The sequence below is a fragment of the Diplotaxodon limnothrissa genome, linkage group LG8 (assembly GCF_057381915.1).
Source record: "Diplotaxodon limnothrissa isolate DT_005_m linkage group LG8, D_limnothrissa_male_GT1.1, whole genome shotgun sequence".
Taxonomy (NCBI): domain Eukaryota; kingdom Metazoa; phylum Chordata; class Actinopteri; order Cichliformes; family Cichlidae; genus Diplotaxodon; species Diplotaxodon limnothrissa.
Window position 1 is genome coordinate 5146328 of NC_140603.1, and position 13730 is coordinate 5160057.

At 40.5% G+C, this 13730-nt stretch overlaps 1 protein-coding gene across 1 annotated transcript in view; it reads left to right on the forward strand.

Annotated features, from left to right (window-relative positions):
* Positions 1–13730, forward strand: part of ca10a (carbonic anhydrase 10 (inactive)a) — a 332797-nt gene that overhangs the window by 137529 nt on the left and 181538 nt on the right. Inside the window, exon 3 of the mRNA XM_085360340.1 lies at positions 7385–7527. Coding sequence (XP_085216466.1) covers positions 7385–7527 — 143 coding nt within the window. The remainder of the gene's footprint in view (positions 1–7384; positions 7528–13730) is intronic.

Genomic DNA, 13730 nt, shown 5'->3' on the forward strand with positions numbered 1-13730 from the left:
GCGCACACACACATGAACACACACAGACTCAGATTACACAGGCAGGAGATTAAATGCAAAATGAAATATTTAATTTTAAAAAAAGGTGTTTTGTGTGAAATTCAGAAGTATTTAACAAATATGTTACACTGACATTAGATTAACTCGAGGATGCCCTGAAAATGCCCAATAATAAGGCTCCAGATCCAGATGGATTTCTAGCAGAATTCTACAAAGAATTCTGGACAATTCCACAGATTGCTGCAGGAACTCAAGGAAAATGGCAGACTACCACCAAGTATGAGTTCTGCCAACATTAGTCTCCTGCTAAAACCAGACAAAGACCCTATATTTCACACCAGCTATTGTCCAATATCCCTTATTAATGTGGGCCTTAAAATAACATGCAAAGCTTGCCAAAGACAGTAGAGAAGATAACCCCCCATATAACACATCCTGACCAAACTGGTTTCATTAAATGTAGGCACCCATCAACAAATACATGTGGATTACTTAATTTGGTAGACTATCCATTTTGTAAAAACATTGAAACCACAATATTGTCTCTAGCTGCAGAAAAAGCCTTTGATAGAGTTAACTGGAAATTTTTCATTTGCAACTTTACACAAATTGGTCTTGGAAACTCTTTCATAAACTGGTTAAAAATATTATATAATTCCCCAACAGCTCGTGTCAGAACAAATGACCAAACATCCTCCAGCTTATGTCTCCAGAGGGGCACCAGACAGGGATGGCCACTCTCCCCTTTTTATCAAACCACTAGCAGCAGGAATTCACAGGCTATAGCGATTAAGAGCATAAAATGCAAGAGTGTAGAACATAAGATCGGTCTTTATGCAGATGATGTGTTACTTTTTGTCCAGCACTCACAAACCACACTCTCTGAGGTAATTACATTAATAAACTCTTTTTCAAGAGTTTCAGATTATTCGATAAGCTGGTTAAAATCTGGAGTTCTTCCAATTAATTGCTACTTCCATAATTATTCTTCTACCCCACTGCAATCGGGAAATATTAAATATTTAGGTATTAATGCCTCTCCTAAGCTTGCAGATTTAACAAAATTAAAATCACATCCCACTTTTAAAGAAAGTAGAAGACAATCTGGCTAGATGGAAACCTCTACCCATATCACTCATGGGAAGAGTCACTTTAATACAAATGATCGTCTTATTATTTATTATAATAATATTATTTATTATTTGGTCTTATTATTTATTTATTTTCAATGATCCCAAGTAAACCGTCATCAGACTGGTTTAGATCTCTGGAATCGTTTATTTCAAAATTCCTTCCTAAATCCCACTTATTAGCTTAAAACGCTACAAAGGATAAAGGACTAGATCCGCCTAATTTTCACCACTATTGTAGCCAACAGGCTACAATTCATCTCAGGATGATTTGTACCACCTGTGTGAACACTTGTGTTTGTATAAGGTGATAAGGTTTCTCCATGTAACTGTCTAATAGTAGGTAGGTGTGAGGAGCCATAGCCCTGCCTCCCAAGACATGACACAGTCATGGTGGAGATCCAGGCCCCAGACATCTAGAGGCCCCCCAGAACACGAGAGCCCAAGCAGGACCACTGCAGGGGCAGTCGCGCCACTCAACCGCCAGGGCTGAACCAGTGCATACCTGAGCACCCAGACCTGGACACAGAGAACCACCAACACACCAGTAGGATGGGGGCATCAGCCACTGCCATCCACAGCCATCTCAGGCCCCCAAACGCCTGGCTGAGATATTCCAAGAGAGGTGGAGTCTAAGACCAAATGTCACACATAAACACAAACATGTGTGAGGTCATGCATTCCAATCCTAATGCACTTTGTGGACAAAAGCAGACTACCCCCGGTCCTGCAGCAGCAGGGAAACCCACCGGCCCAGACCTCAACCAGATGGCCAGCTCCTCCTCCCGGCCCCCCGTCCCAGATGGCGATCAGAGGGGGTGTGTGAAGACCCCATACCTCACTCTGCCCGCTCATATCTTGTGTTGATGCCGTGCTGTTCTAAAGTGTATTTAAACACAGGAGGGGCATGGTGCCAGCTGGTATCAGCACGGACCCTTGATTTCTGCTGTATTTGAAATACAGAGGTGGGCACCGGCACCAGAGGTGGGGCTGAATAAACAGACCGTCTGGAAGTCTTTTAGTGTGCCCACCCCCGAGGCCCTATATGTATGTGTCACAAGAGAGTTCAAGTAATGCAAGTGTCTAAGTTGTGGAATAAAATTGAGGCACAGGTGGCCAGGAGGGGACAGAGGAGGAATGCTTCCCCTCTACCTCAGTGACGTACCTGTAACTTAAGGTCCCTCATGTGTGGTGGTGTGATGGAGCAAGAGAGGCAATTAGGGATGGGGAGGAAAGGTTTGCCAATAGGCACCCCCCATTCCCCGTAATTCACCAAAGGCAGAAGCCGCGGGCCCCTCCAGACTACCAGCTCAGACTTTCCTCCAGCCCCGCCACACGTAGCTGCCAGAAAAACACCTCCCAAGGGCCACCAGAGCCCCATTCAGGTGTTGGTATTCTAAAAACCTCTTCTTGTTAATTCCATACTGTATAACTGATCTGTCACACGGAATAAAGTCTGTTCCTTCGAATATATGTTCATAGTATTCAATTACTTTACAACTCCAGTCTGGGAAGTTAATCATATTGTTCTGTAGTAGGTCTTGTCTGTTCTAATTGTAACAAGTTAAAAGTGAAAAAAAATGAATAAAAATAAAATAAAGATCAAATAAACAATGACAATCAAGTTGACCTGTATAGCAAAAGCCGTAATGGTCCACTGGGGTATTTTGGGGCATGTTGGGCATTTTGGTAAGGTAAGACAGCTTTTTCTAAATAGGAACTAAGTTGTTCTGCTCATTAAAATGACCACATGCCACTGAAAAAGAAAACTGTAATTTTACCCTGCAGAGCACACAACCAGTAAGTTTGTTTGTCTCACTTTGGTATATGCCTATTCTGAATCAAACTAAAAGTTGTTATATATTCTAGTCATACACCCTGTGTTCTTTCATCTTTTTTTGCTTGCTTGGTTCCTAAAACAAAAATGTAGCAGCTCCGGTAACATATCGAAAAAGGTATGTGGCAGCAAGTACAGCATATGTTATATATGTCATATGTGACATATGTTAAATTTATCAAACTAACACCTTTACGTTTTCCGATCGCTTGAATAGCTGAAAACACTGGAAATTACTTTGTGATGTCTCCACAGGAATAGGACAATTGAGTTGATGACTAATATAATTCATGTAATTGTTGGCTTTGATAGTATAATTGGATTTTTTAACTGTGAGATTGTAATGTGTATGTAAATTTGTCAGACAAATGACTGTGCTGAGAATTCAGATGCATGTAAAAATAAATTATGACTTAGAGAGAAGGTCGGAAGGCACAGAGTGTCCCATTCCTGTTCGATTTAAAACTTGGAATAAATATTCTGGGGACATGTGACATTAACATTAATATGTCTTAAAGTGGTACAATATGGGACCATTAATGTTTACCTAATGCGAAGGGATTTGCTGGTGCTCTAAAAGTCTTTAAACTCCCCTTTCTCCATATTCAACAGAAAGGCTTGAGATTCTTCTTTCTAATCTGACTACATTTTAATTGTAGTGTTGAACAGTACAACAATGCTAATGAGATTTAAAATTTCTACAACATGAACAAAAAAATAAAGTAGTCTGGAATATCATTAACCCAGAATGATCACTCAAGTGATTTTAAGCAATCTGAAACATATTACTCATATTCAGCACAATTTATTTTGGTCCAATCTTTGCTTGAACTTAGGTATTAAATATACTCTTATAAATAGGATGTTATTTAACCTATTTGAAGATAAGGTCCCAAGGCTGGCTCAGCAGACACTGGTATAGTAAGTATGCTGTTTGTTAGGTCCTTGAATTTTTGAGAAGCAGAGCTCCCAATCAATTATACTTCTTTCTTACTTACATTCACAGTAGAGGCTCCTCATCCATCCACCCACACCTTCACTATATGTTGAGATTATGGCTCTGTAAGAATGTCCCCTTTATTCTTATCCTGTTATGATCGTAAGTGTTGTTGTAAAAGGGACTGTCATGTAAATATAACCAGTGGGCTCGTTCTGTTTGTCTTATTGTGGAAAAATGTATAAAACCGGCTGTAATTCCTAAACAGTCAATGTTTCTGTTGCTGAAAATCTGCCCTTCAATTACACCATGCTCAATTCAATAAACAGATAGATTACATTAATTGAACACATAATGTTATCAGGTTCTAGTTAAGTTTCATTCAAAACATATGTACTTATGCAATTGAATTATATATTATTTTATATTTTTTGGAAATTAAATGTTCATTGATCAGTATGGCTACAGTTATGCTTAAGATCACTTTGAAACAACATCCAGACTCAGTTCCTGACTGGCTATATGATAACAGTGTGGTGCTGACTGGGCTACAGGCAGAAGTCACAGCATACTCTAAGCACTCTGGAAAAATATGAATGAAACTAAACCACACCAGAATAAACTAGTGGATATAAATCCTGTGTAGATACACTATGCCACTAAACTTGACCCCAAGTATAGTGTTGCGCATTACTCTAACCTTTACTTTGTCCTTACTCACTAGGTGGTAGCACGTTGCATCCTTTATTTATGTTGCAGAGATTGGTGGTTGAGTGTGATTTTCAATAGGCTCCCTTTGTATATCAACTAGGACTAGAATTCCTATCACAGCAGTCCGTGGTTTATGCACCCTTGAGGATGCATAAGCCAGAGACCTTTTTGAAGACATTTACAGACCTCCTTGTATTTGGCTGCTTCAGTTCGGATTCAATCACCCTGTTCCTGATGATGGGAATGAATCCGACAGCATAATCCTGTCATTACTACAGCTATTTGACCCATTATTAATTTAAAAATGGTTTTTAGTCTAGCTTTGTATGTTCTTAATCCCATTTTTTCATCTCAGTCACCTCAGTTACTTGTGCTTGCCTGATGTGGGAAGTAATGAAGTAAATACTTTGCTACTGTACTTAAGTAGAATTTTCAAGTACCTTTACTTGAGTAGTTTTATTTTCAATGCTCTCTATATAATATGTCTATCTTTTATGTGTGGATATATATTAAAGTATATGAGAAAGTGTGTTAATAAAAATTATAAATCTTTGCAAAGCTCGTCATTTTAGAATTTGAATTTAAACTTTAGAATTTAGAAGCAATCAGCACTTAGGTTTTTCTATCAGATATCAAAAGCACACAGCAGTTAAAGCTTACTAATTAAATTTCTCTTACTGTGAGTTTGGCAGTTCTGTGTTATAAAAAATGCTCAAATTCATTGGCCAGTACTAGGAATGGGAGTTGATACGAACATAGTTATTCCGATTCCATTATTGGTATCACTTACCAATTCAGTTCCTTATTGAGTCTCATTAGGTTCTCTGGTTCCGCTTTGAAAGTTACCAAGCAGCATAAAGACATTACATTCGTGCAAGTTAATTACATGGTGTGTGGTCAAATGATTGCGCTTGTTGGAGGTTGGTGTAATCAGTGTTGGGGGCCAGTACTCAAAAAAAGTAATGTATTACACATATTATTCTGTTCTTAAGTAATGCAGTTCTTTACTTAATTGCTGGGGAAAATGTTTTTTTATACTATTGTGTTTCTCCATAAAATGATGTCAAGCACATTGTCTGATAACTGATTGTAAGAGTACAAACAGAGGCTGCAGGCTGACTGCTTATGTGATTTTCTCTGACAGAATTAAATAAAACCTGATGAAGGTCAAAGGTCGTCACTTGTATGTTGAACTACAAACTTGTCATCTGGAATTTTTTCACAGTTTTTTTACACATAGTGTGTTATTTACCATAAAGTGATTCAGAGTTATTCATACCAGAGTAACCAGAGAGGATCACATATTTTTAAATATATAACTTTCTACAGGACTGAATATAATATCTTTACGTAAAAGTCCGGAGCCTCTGGGGAGTATTTATAACATTACACAAACCAAAGGTCTCATCACAGTGTTGATGGAATGCTGGGTTTATCCATCTCCTGGGGCGGGCCTACGGAGGAGTGCTGAAGATTTCCCTGTGAGGGAGCTGCTGGTGAAGATCACGAGTCCTGCTTGATCAATGCCATGAGCTTCAGTCTTCCTGGTGTTTCTTAATTGATGCCTCTTACAGCGGGTCAACAGAACTTATGGCACAGGACAGCTGTGATGAAAGAAAGGGAAGAAGTTTCTCCAAACCTCTGGACCCAGGAAACCCAGCTTGGTTCTGATGGTCTCCCTCACCAGTTTCTCTCCAGGGTGAATGTAGCTATATAATATGGACTCTATTATTAAATGAAAAGAACAAATTAGACTACACTACTGAAACGTTCTGCTGCTGTTTTTAAAGTTTCCATGTTACCAGGCTGTAGAGATTTAAACAGTTTTAGATCCATTACACTCACAGTCTTATGTTAAAATCTCAAAGGACAGCATTTTTGATATTAACAGTAACTCTGGGCCTCTGTAGAGTGTACAGCTGATCTCATCGCTGTCTAAAAATGGATAAAAAAAAAACATAAGTGTTGAAGACTATTAAGATTAACAGGTGTGTAGCATCGCTAACTAGCTAGCAACAAGCCTCCAACACAGTGCATATGCTAGCGGCTAATCTAACTAACGAATTAACAACAGAGTGATTTTAGAACTATAAGATGATAAGCTGTGTGTCTTTTTTTATAACAGTGACATGGTTGTTTTTACCTTAATTTAACGAGTAGTCAGTCGCGGTAAACCAGCAAAAAACTCGAGCTGCCAGGCTTCGTAAAAAGTGTAGAGGGGCGTGTTTGCGGTCACGTCCAGCGGGTATGTGGGCGGGAGTTTTACACAGTCGCTCCACCTCAAGTCACTACTGCGCAAACTCTGGCTCCAAATTTGCAAGATGGCAGCCTCCACAAGCGGGATATTTTGGCTTCATTTTTGCACAATGGTAGGAGGCGGTGTTGCGTCGTCTTTTATACAGTCATTGGTACAGACAATTGCAAAGAGCCCAAGTTGTGTTAGTAGCATAATGCAGTTATTTCTGTGCTGAAACAACTGCAGTTTGCACTTTACCATCACACTCTCATCCTTTTGTAGAATAAAAATAAAAGCAAATGTCCATATCCATGCTGTAGACATCACTACTATTAAAGTGCAAATGTAACACATAAGTGGAATGAACAGGCAAGCAGACTAACAGCTCCAAATAAGTGAACTACTGGGATCCAGTTCTCAACAAGAATCAATTCTGAATTCCCATCCCTACCCGTTACTGTGTGACCTCTGTGCAAAGGTCTCGCTATCTCATCAGTGCAGATGATCACCTGCTCTTGTATTTTGTGTTGCAGTGCCATCATTCTGGGGGCTGGTAAATTCAGCCTGGAACCTATGCTCAGTAGGGAAGAGGCAGTCGCCAGTGAACATCGAGACCAGCCACATGATCTTCGACCCCTTCCTTACACCCATAAAGCTGAACACTGGCAGACGCAAGGTAAAGAAGCATATGTTAATGTTTTTCTATGTTGTCTGCTTGATGGATGCTGGTGCTTTGTCGATTCTTTCTTTTGTATGCTCGTTGCACCTCTATGATGTCGCACTACATTCATCTAATGCTATTGTGTTGGTTTCTGTTGTACAACTTGACAAGGTGTGTGTCCCTGATCAGTGCTACCAACTGTTGTTTATGTTGGCAGATAATGCAAGCTCCTTAAGATAAAGTGCAGCTCACTTCATCCATTCAGGAATACACAACCCTTATGTTCTGGCTCAAGAAAAGCTGTGACTTTATCTTAAGAGCTTCACAGTTGATATCCTGCAGCCTAACAGTGCTTTAGTCAGTGGTTTCTCTTGTGATCTTCCCTGTACAGTGGTGTACAAGGACAGGACTCTTTTTGATCATGTGCCATATGACAGCAGCTAATTAAGAAGAATTCACAGATGGTGTGTTTTCAAAAATGCACACTTGCATTCTGAAATGAATGCTATGATTAGTTGTTATGTTTATATTCTAGCAGAGTACAGTGTTAGCCTTGGGCAGTGATGGTAAATGGTAAATGGCCTGTATTTGTATAGCGCTTTTCTAGTCCCTAAGGACCCCAAAGCGCTTCACACTACATTCAGTCATTCACCCATTCACACACACATTCACACACTGGCGATGGCAAGCTACATTGTAGCCACAGCTGCCCTGGGGCGCACTGACAGAGGCGAGGCTGCCGGACACTGGCGCCACCGGGCCCTCTGACCACCACCAGTAGGCAAACACGGGGTTAGTATCTTGCCCAAGGATATTGCAAACGGGAAGCATTGCAAATTATCACCTATGGTATACTGCTACAGTAGATGTCTTCATCTAACAGATCTCGAAATAAAGTGTTTTCCTTGATTTTTAATCATTTTAATTATTTAGAATCCATTGTAGATCCATCTGCACACAGAGAAACAAGGTAGGATTGGTTGTGAACCCTGTGATTACAATAGGCAGTTGCATTGTACATGTCTTGCAAAACTTATATGAGAAAGGAAATTGGTTGTGGTTATATGTTGTGGTTAATCAGTAAGGGGCAGGCAACCCTGAGACTTTCCTAACCAAATGAACTTAAATACATAACATCCAGGTGTAATCTAGTTTTAATATAATATAAAAACTAATTGCTAACATAATGTGATGCTTATGAGTAGGGATGGGTATCGAAACCCGGTTCTTGTTGAGAACCGGTTCCCACTGTTTCAATTCCTTGGAATTGTTTGCCATTTTTGCAAACGATTCCATTATCGATTCCAGTCGCCCCAAATGACGTCATCACGTTGCGGAGCGTCATTTACCTGGCAGGAAACATGGTGGCTCAAACGCTCAAAAGTTTGGTTATACTTTACGAGAACGGATGACAACAGGGCAACTTGCAATACTTGCAAAGTAGATACTTCATTTAAGGGAGGAAACGCTACGAATATGCAAAAGCATTTGCTCACAAAACACGCGATGACCTTAAATGAATGTCGTGCAAGGCTCGCAAAATTTCAAAATCTCTGGTAGCCCTTCGGGCAGGCATTCTTCAGTTTTTGGTAGCCCAAAATAAATTTAAGGAGCCCGAATAAAAAAGAAAGCAATTTTTTAATGTTTTGTTTCCATTACAATATTATACATTAAAGTATAATATTGTAATGGAAACAAAAATTAATCAAAAAAATTGTTAAAATAAAAATCACAACAACTGTATAAAAATTACAATCATCAACTCAAATACTTGGTTCAAATTGAACAGAAATTTCTATGAACTTGTAAGAACTGTGTAGGACATGAATCAGTCTGTGTCAGATCCTGAATCTGAAATTTCCACTGAAGTCACGGGTAAGAGGCAAGTGGAACCAAGATCTAGGCCATTTGCTTTTTGAAGTTTGCAAAGACTGTTAAATTTTTCCAATGGTAGTTCACTTTTTGCAATATAGCACGCTGTTCTAAACAGCTTTTTCAGGATTTCTTGTTGTGCTTGGTTTATTTTTAGTATGTTTTTTGCAATTGGTGTTTGTTCCTGGAAAGATACTGCAGACTGGGCAATAATGCATTTCTTGCATTTCTCATGGGTTCTGATGCGGTCTTTCTTAAAACTACTAGTCCCAGTAACAAAGGCGCTTGTCGACTCAGAAATCAAATGAAACTCACAACACACCTGGCAGAACATCATGTTATTTAGCTCGTCATATTCCAGCCACAGAAATTCTTTTGTCCATGAAACCAAAAAAGCTGCGCTTTCTTTTTGCCTCATAGTCATAACTTTTCCGTTTTGTGGTAAGCTTTTCTTTGGCTGCCCCTTCTTCACCCTGACCTGTCTTATTTGGCTCAGCAGAACTAAAATACCAGCGTAAATCCTGCTGCTTTTACACACGTACTTACATAACGGTCAGCGATTCTTTGCGCACTCAACCTCTCACATGTTTAAGCTTGCTGCGAGAGATTTCACTTGTCGCGTTTGAACAGTAAGCTAATGAGTGATAAGATGAAGTCAGAGGAAATGGTGCGCAATTAATCGTCACTCACCAATCAGTGCTGCTGCTCTCTACACACCATTCGCGCGATCGCAAAATGAAAGTGAAAGCAAAAAACAAGCGCAAATTCAAAAGCGATTTCAATATGTCACATGTTGACAGTGGCTCATCGATGCCAATGACATAATTACTCAGCTACATTGGTGAAAGAATGCAAAAGCATAGACATATATTTTCCTTCCTATGATAGCCCGACGGGCAGGGCTGAGTTAGATTTTGGTAGCCCGACTGGAAAAATCGCTAGCCCCGGGACGTCGGGCTAGCGATTTTGCGAGCCCTGTCGTGTTTTTAATTCCGCTCCGGACTCGTGAAATCCAACCCAGCAGCAGCGGTAACATTTGCACGTCCTCTCCCGTTAATGCGGCAGGTAAATAATCAACTAACAGTGCATGTTAGTGCGATCTGCCTTATTACAAAACCTGCCATTACTGTGCGCTGCATTTAGGTGACCATGATGAGAGAGACAGAGTCTGGCTCAGATGCTGGCAGTTCTCGCTGCAGTCTGCCGGTAGCGTCTCCTTTCAGGCCAGGATAGTCCAATGACACCGAGCAGTGACTAAGTTTGTGGGGTAGCTGTAGCTCAGGTGGCAGAGCAGGTCAGCCACTAATCAGAAGGTCGGTGGTTCGATCCCAGGCTGCCTCCTGGCTGCATGCCAAATATCCTTGGGCAAGATACTAACCCCGTGTTTGCCTACTGGTGGTGGTCAGAGGGCCCGGTGGCGCCAGTGTCCGGCGGCCTCGCCTCTGTCAGTGCGCCCCAGGGCAGCTGTGGCTACAATGTAGCTGCCATCACCAGTGTGTGAATGTGTGTGTGAATGGGTGAATGACTGAATGTAGTGTGAAGCGCTTTGGGGTCCTTAGGGACTAGAAAAGCGCTATACAAATGCAGGCCATTTACCATTTAAAAGGCTTACACCCATTTGCCACTAGTGATGTGTCGGTCGCGAACAAAATGGCTCTTAGAGCCGTATCTTTGACGTGAACGACGCGAGCCGGCTCCTTATCGCGAGCCGTGGGTTTTTTTTCTTTCTCTCACCCTCTCTCGCGCTTTTTTCCCCGCTTCACTCCGCATGCGAGCCTTGTGCTTTGCGCTGGGAAGAGGGGGGAGGGGCGGTAGTTACACTCGCAGTAGCACAGGAACAGAGCGGGAGGGAGAGAGAGAAAGAGCCAGAGACAACAGCATCACATTAGAAAGGTATAGTAATAGATAGTAAAAGATTCAGAAAGTTTATTCATGCAGGTCCATATGACAGAGAATGTGCATCTTCTTTTTGTTTTCATATTTTAATTTATATTTAATTGTGTTGTGGTTTGCAGTGTTTTGTGTTCTTTCACTTTAAATTTGTTTAAAAGGAAGAAGCTGAAAATTGAAATAGTTAAAAGTTGAACTGTGAATAGTTCGTTTTTGTATTATATGATTTATTTATACATTTTATGTGGAGTGAATAAATACCTGGTGCTGCAAGCCTCAGTCTGCCTGGCAATGACCCTCCTTGGACTGAGAAAAACCTCACCTGCATCTGTAACTGTCCCAAGCTTGGCTGGAAAATCTACTCAAAAAAGTTGCGTTTGCTCCCCAAAAATGCAGACGTGAAGGTAGCAAATGATTGTTCATCCTGTTAAATGCCAGCACACCCTAAGCAACGCATTAGGCAAACTGCTTGCTTTAACTGCCTGTAGTGTATTTTTTTTAGCTGTTTCCAGTCTTCTTCTGGGAGGTGTTGGGCTCTGCTAGGGCTTTGTCAGTGTTTCTGTTTAGAATTTTTCACAATTTTTAGACACAGCAAAGGAGCAGAGGGTGTCGGGTGTGGTGGAGTCAAAATATGTGGTTCGGTTGGCTTCACTGAGCAATTACTTCATTGTACTAGGGTGGTTTGCTGCTTAATGTGAAGCAGCTGACATGAGAATTAGCACTCCCAACTGCAACGAGTTGCTACCCAAAGTGGCAGAGGTTAACTATCTGTTAGAAATGAAATGATTCTCTTATGAAGTGAGACACACAGAGTAGTGAGTTCCAATGCGTGTATTTACTTGCAAGGAAGCAAATGTCTATACGAGTGCTTGCTGGGGCAATCCGGTGACTTTCATTTATACACTTCATCCAGTGTTATCCTGGGAACAGATATGTGTGTGATGCACTTATAGAGAAACAGTTAGCTACATGATAACAGATAGCAGAGGGGGCACAACAAGGTCTGAGAAATAGACATATTAGAGGAACAGAGCAATAGAGATTCATTCCTTTAGCTGTAAAGAGCTTTAATTTTAAAGAGTGTTGCTGAGCTTTAATCATTTTTCTATCATTCCCTCCTGTTTATGCTACACTCCTACATCATAGTTTACAATATGCAATGTATTGTTTTTCTGCTAATACATCAGGCTTATCTCGCTCCGGTCATTACTGCTTTACACTTCCGTACTGTCCGCAGTGTCATTATAAGCCCTATTTACATCCTGCATATCCCCCACCTTCTCTGCCAGTAACACATCTAAAACTATACTACTCTGTCTTCAGAAAAGTTGCACAGGTTTCTTTCCTTTCAGAGGGGAGTCTAGCTGTCAGTTTATGATCCACCACACATTAGCCCTTCTGGTGGTGTGGTTTACAAACCAGTCCTGTTGTAAGGGGAAGTGGCTCATGTCATGTCATAGGTGACATTGCACCAGCTTAGGTCATGCAGGTACTGGCCTTGTCCATTCCTTTAAAAACAGGTGAAATTTCCATGATAACCTTTAGCATTAAGAGGGGGTTGGGGTTTTACAGGTGGGCACAAATAATCAAGAGATTTACTGATCTCCTTGAGGGGCAGTGAAGTGCTTCTAAACAACTGCTGGACCATTACCTGATCTCAGTCGAAAAGGTGATGTAACCAAGGTTTGCCTAGCAGGTGCACACAACACACCTAGAAACATTAGCTTTGGAGGCAGTCCAAAACACAATTTATTTTTGTCAGTGTAACCTGTCTCTATTTCTAATACCTCTTCAGCATTTGTTATGTTTAGGGTCATTTCTCATGTGAGGTATGTGCTATGTACTGGAGTGTTAGTTTGGGGTGGGAAATGTTAGCCACCATTACATTTATTTTATAATACATGCCTTATGAAATGGGAGAGTTCTGTTTCTACTTCCTACTTGGAGAATGGCTCTAGTTCAGGTATACATCAGGTATACCAAAGAAATATCTTATAGAGGTAAGCACCTCTATAAGATTTTTTTTTTCGTAATTTGTAAAGGTTTCATTTATTATAGATACCTCCTCCTACTGAGACATGACTAGGCCAATGGCTACGTATGTAAATAAGCTTGGGTTTTATGTATTTCCTTTCAAAAAACATCAAAAATGGTCATCAAAACACCTTTCCTTTCCCAAAATGTGAAAAACTGCAAGGAAAACAAAGTCTAACATGGTTTCTCCATTTAAACCCTGTTCTGCAGTATTTAGCTGTCGCAAGCCTAACTTTTTGAGACTTTCTTGTCCAAAAAACCCCCTTCCTAAAACCATTTGATAATTAAGGAATTTATTTCTAAATGTAAGAGCTTTCAGACCACCAGGTATGGATGAACAGTATCAAATGCAACTGAAATCAACAAATAGAATCACATGATAAGCTTTTGCTTGGAAAGAGTAATGCTGGCAGATTTCTTTC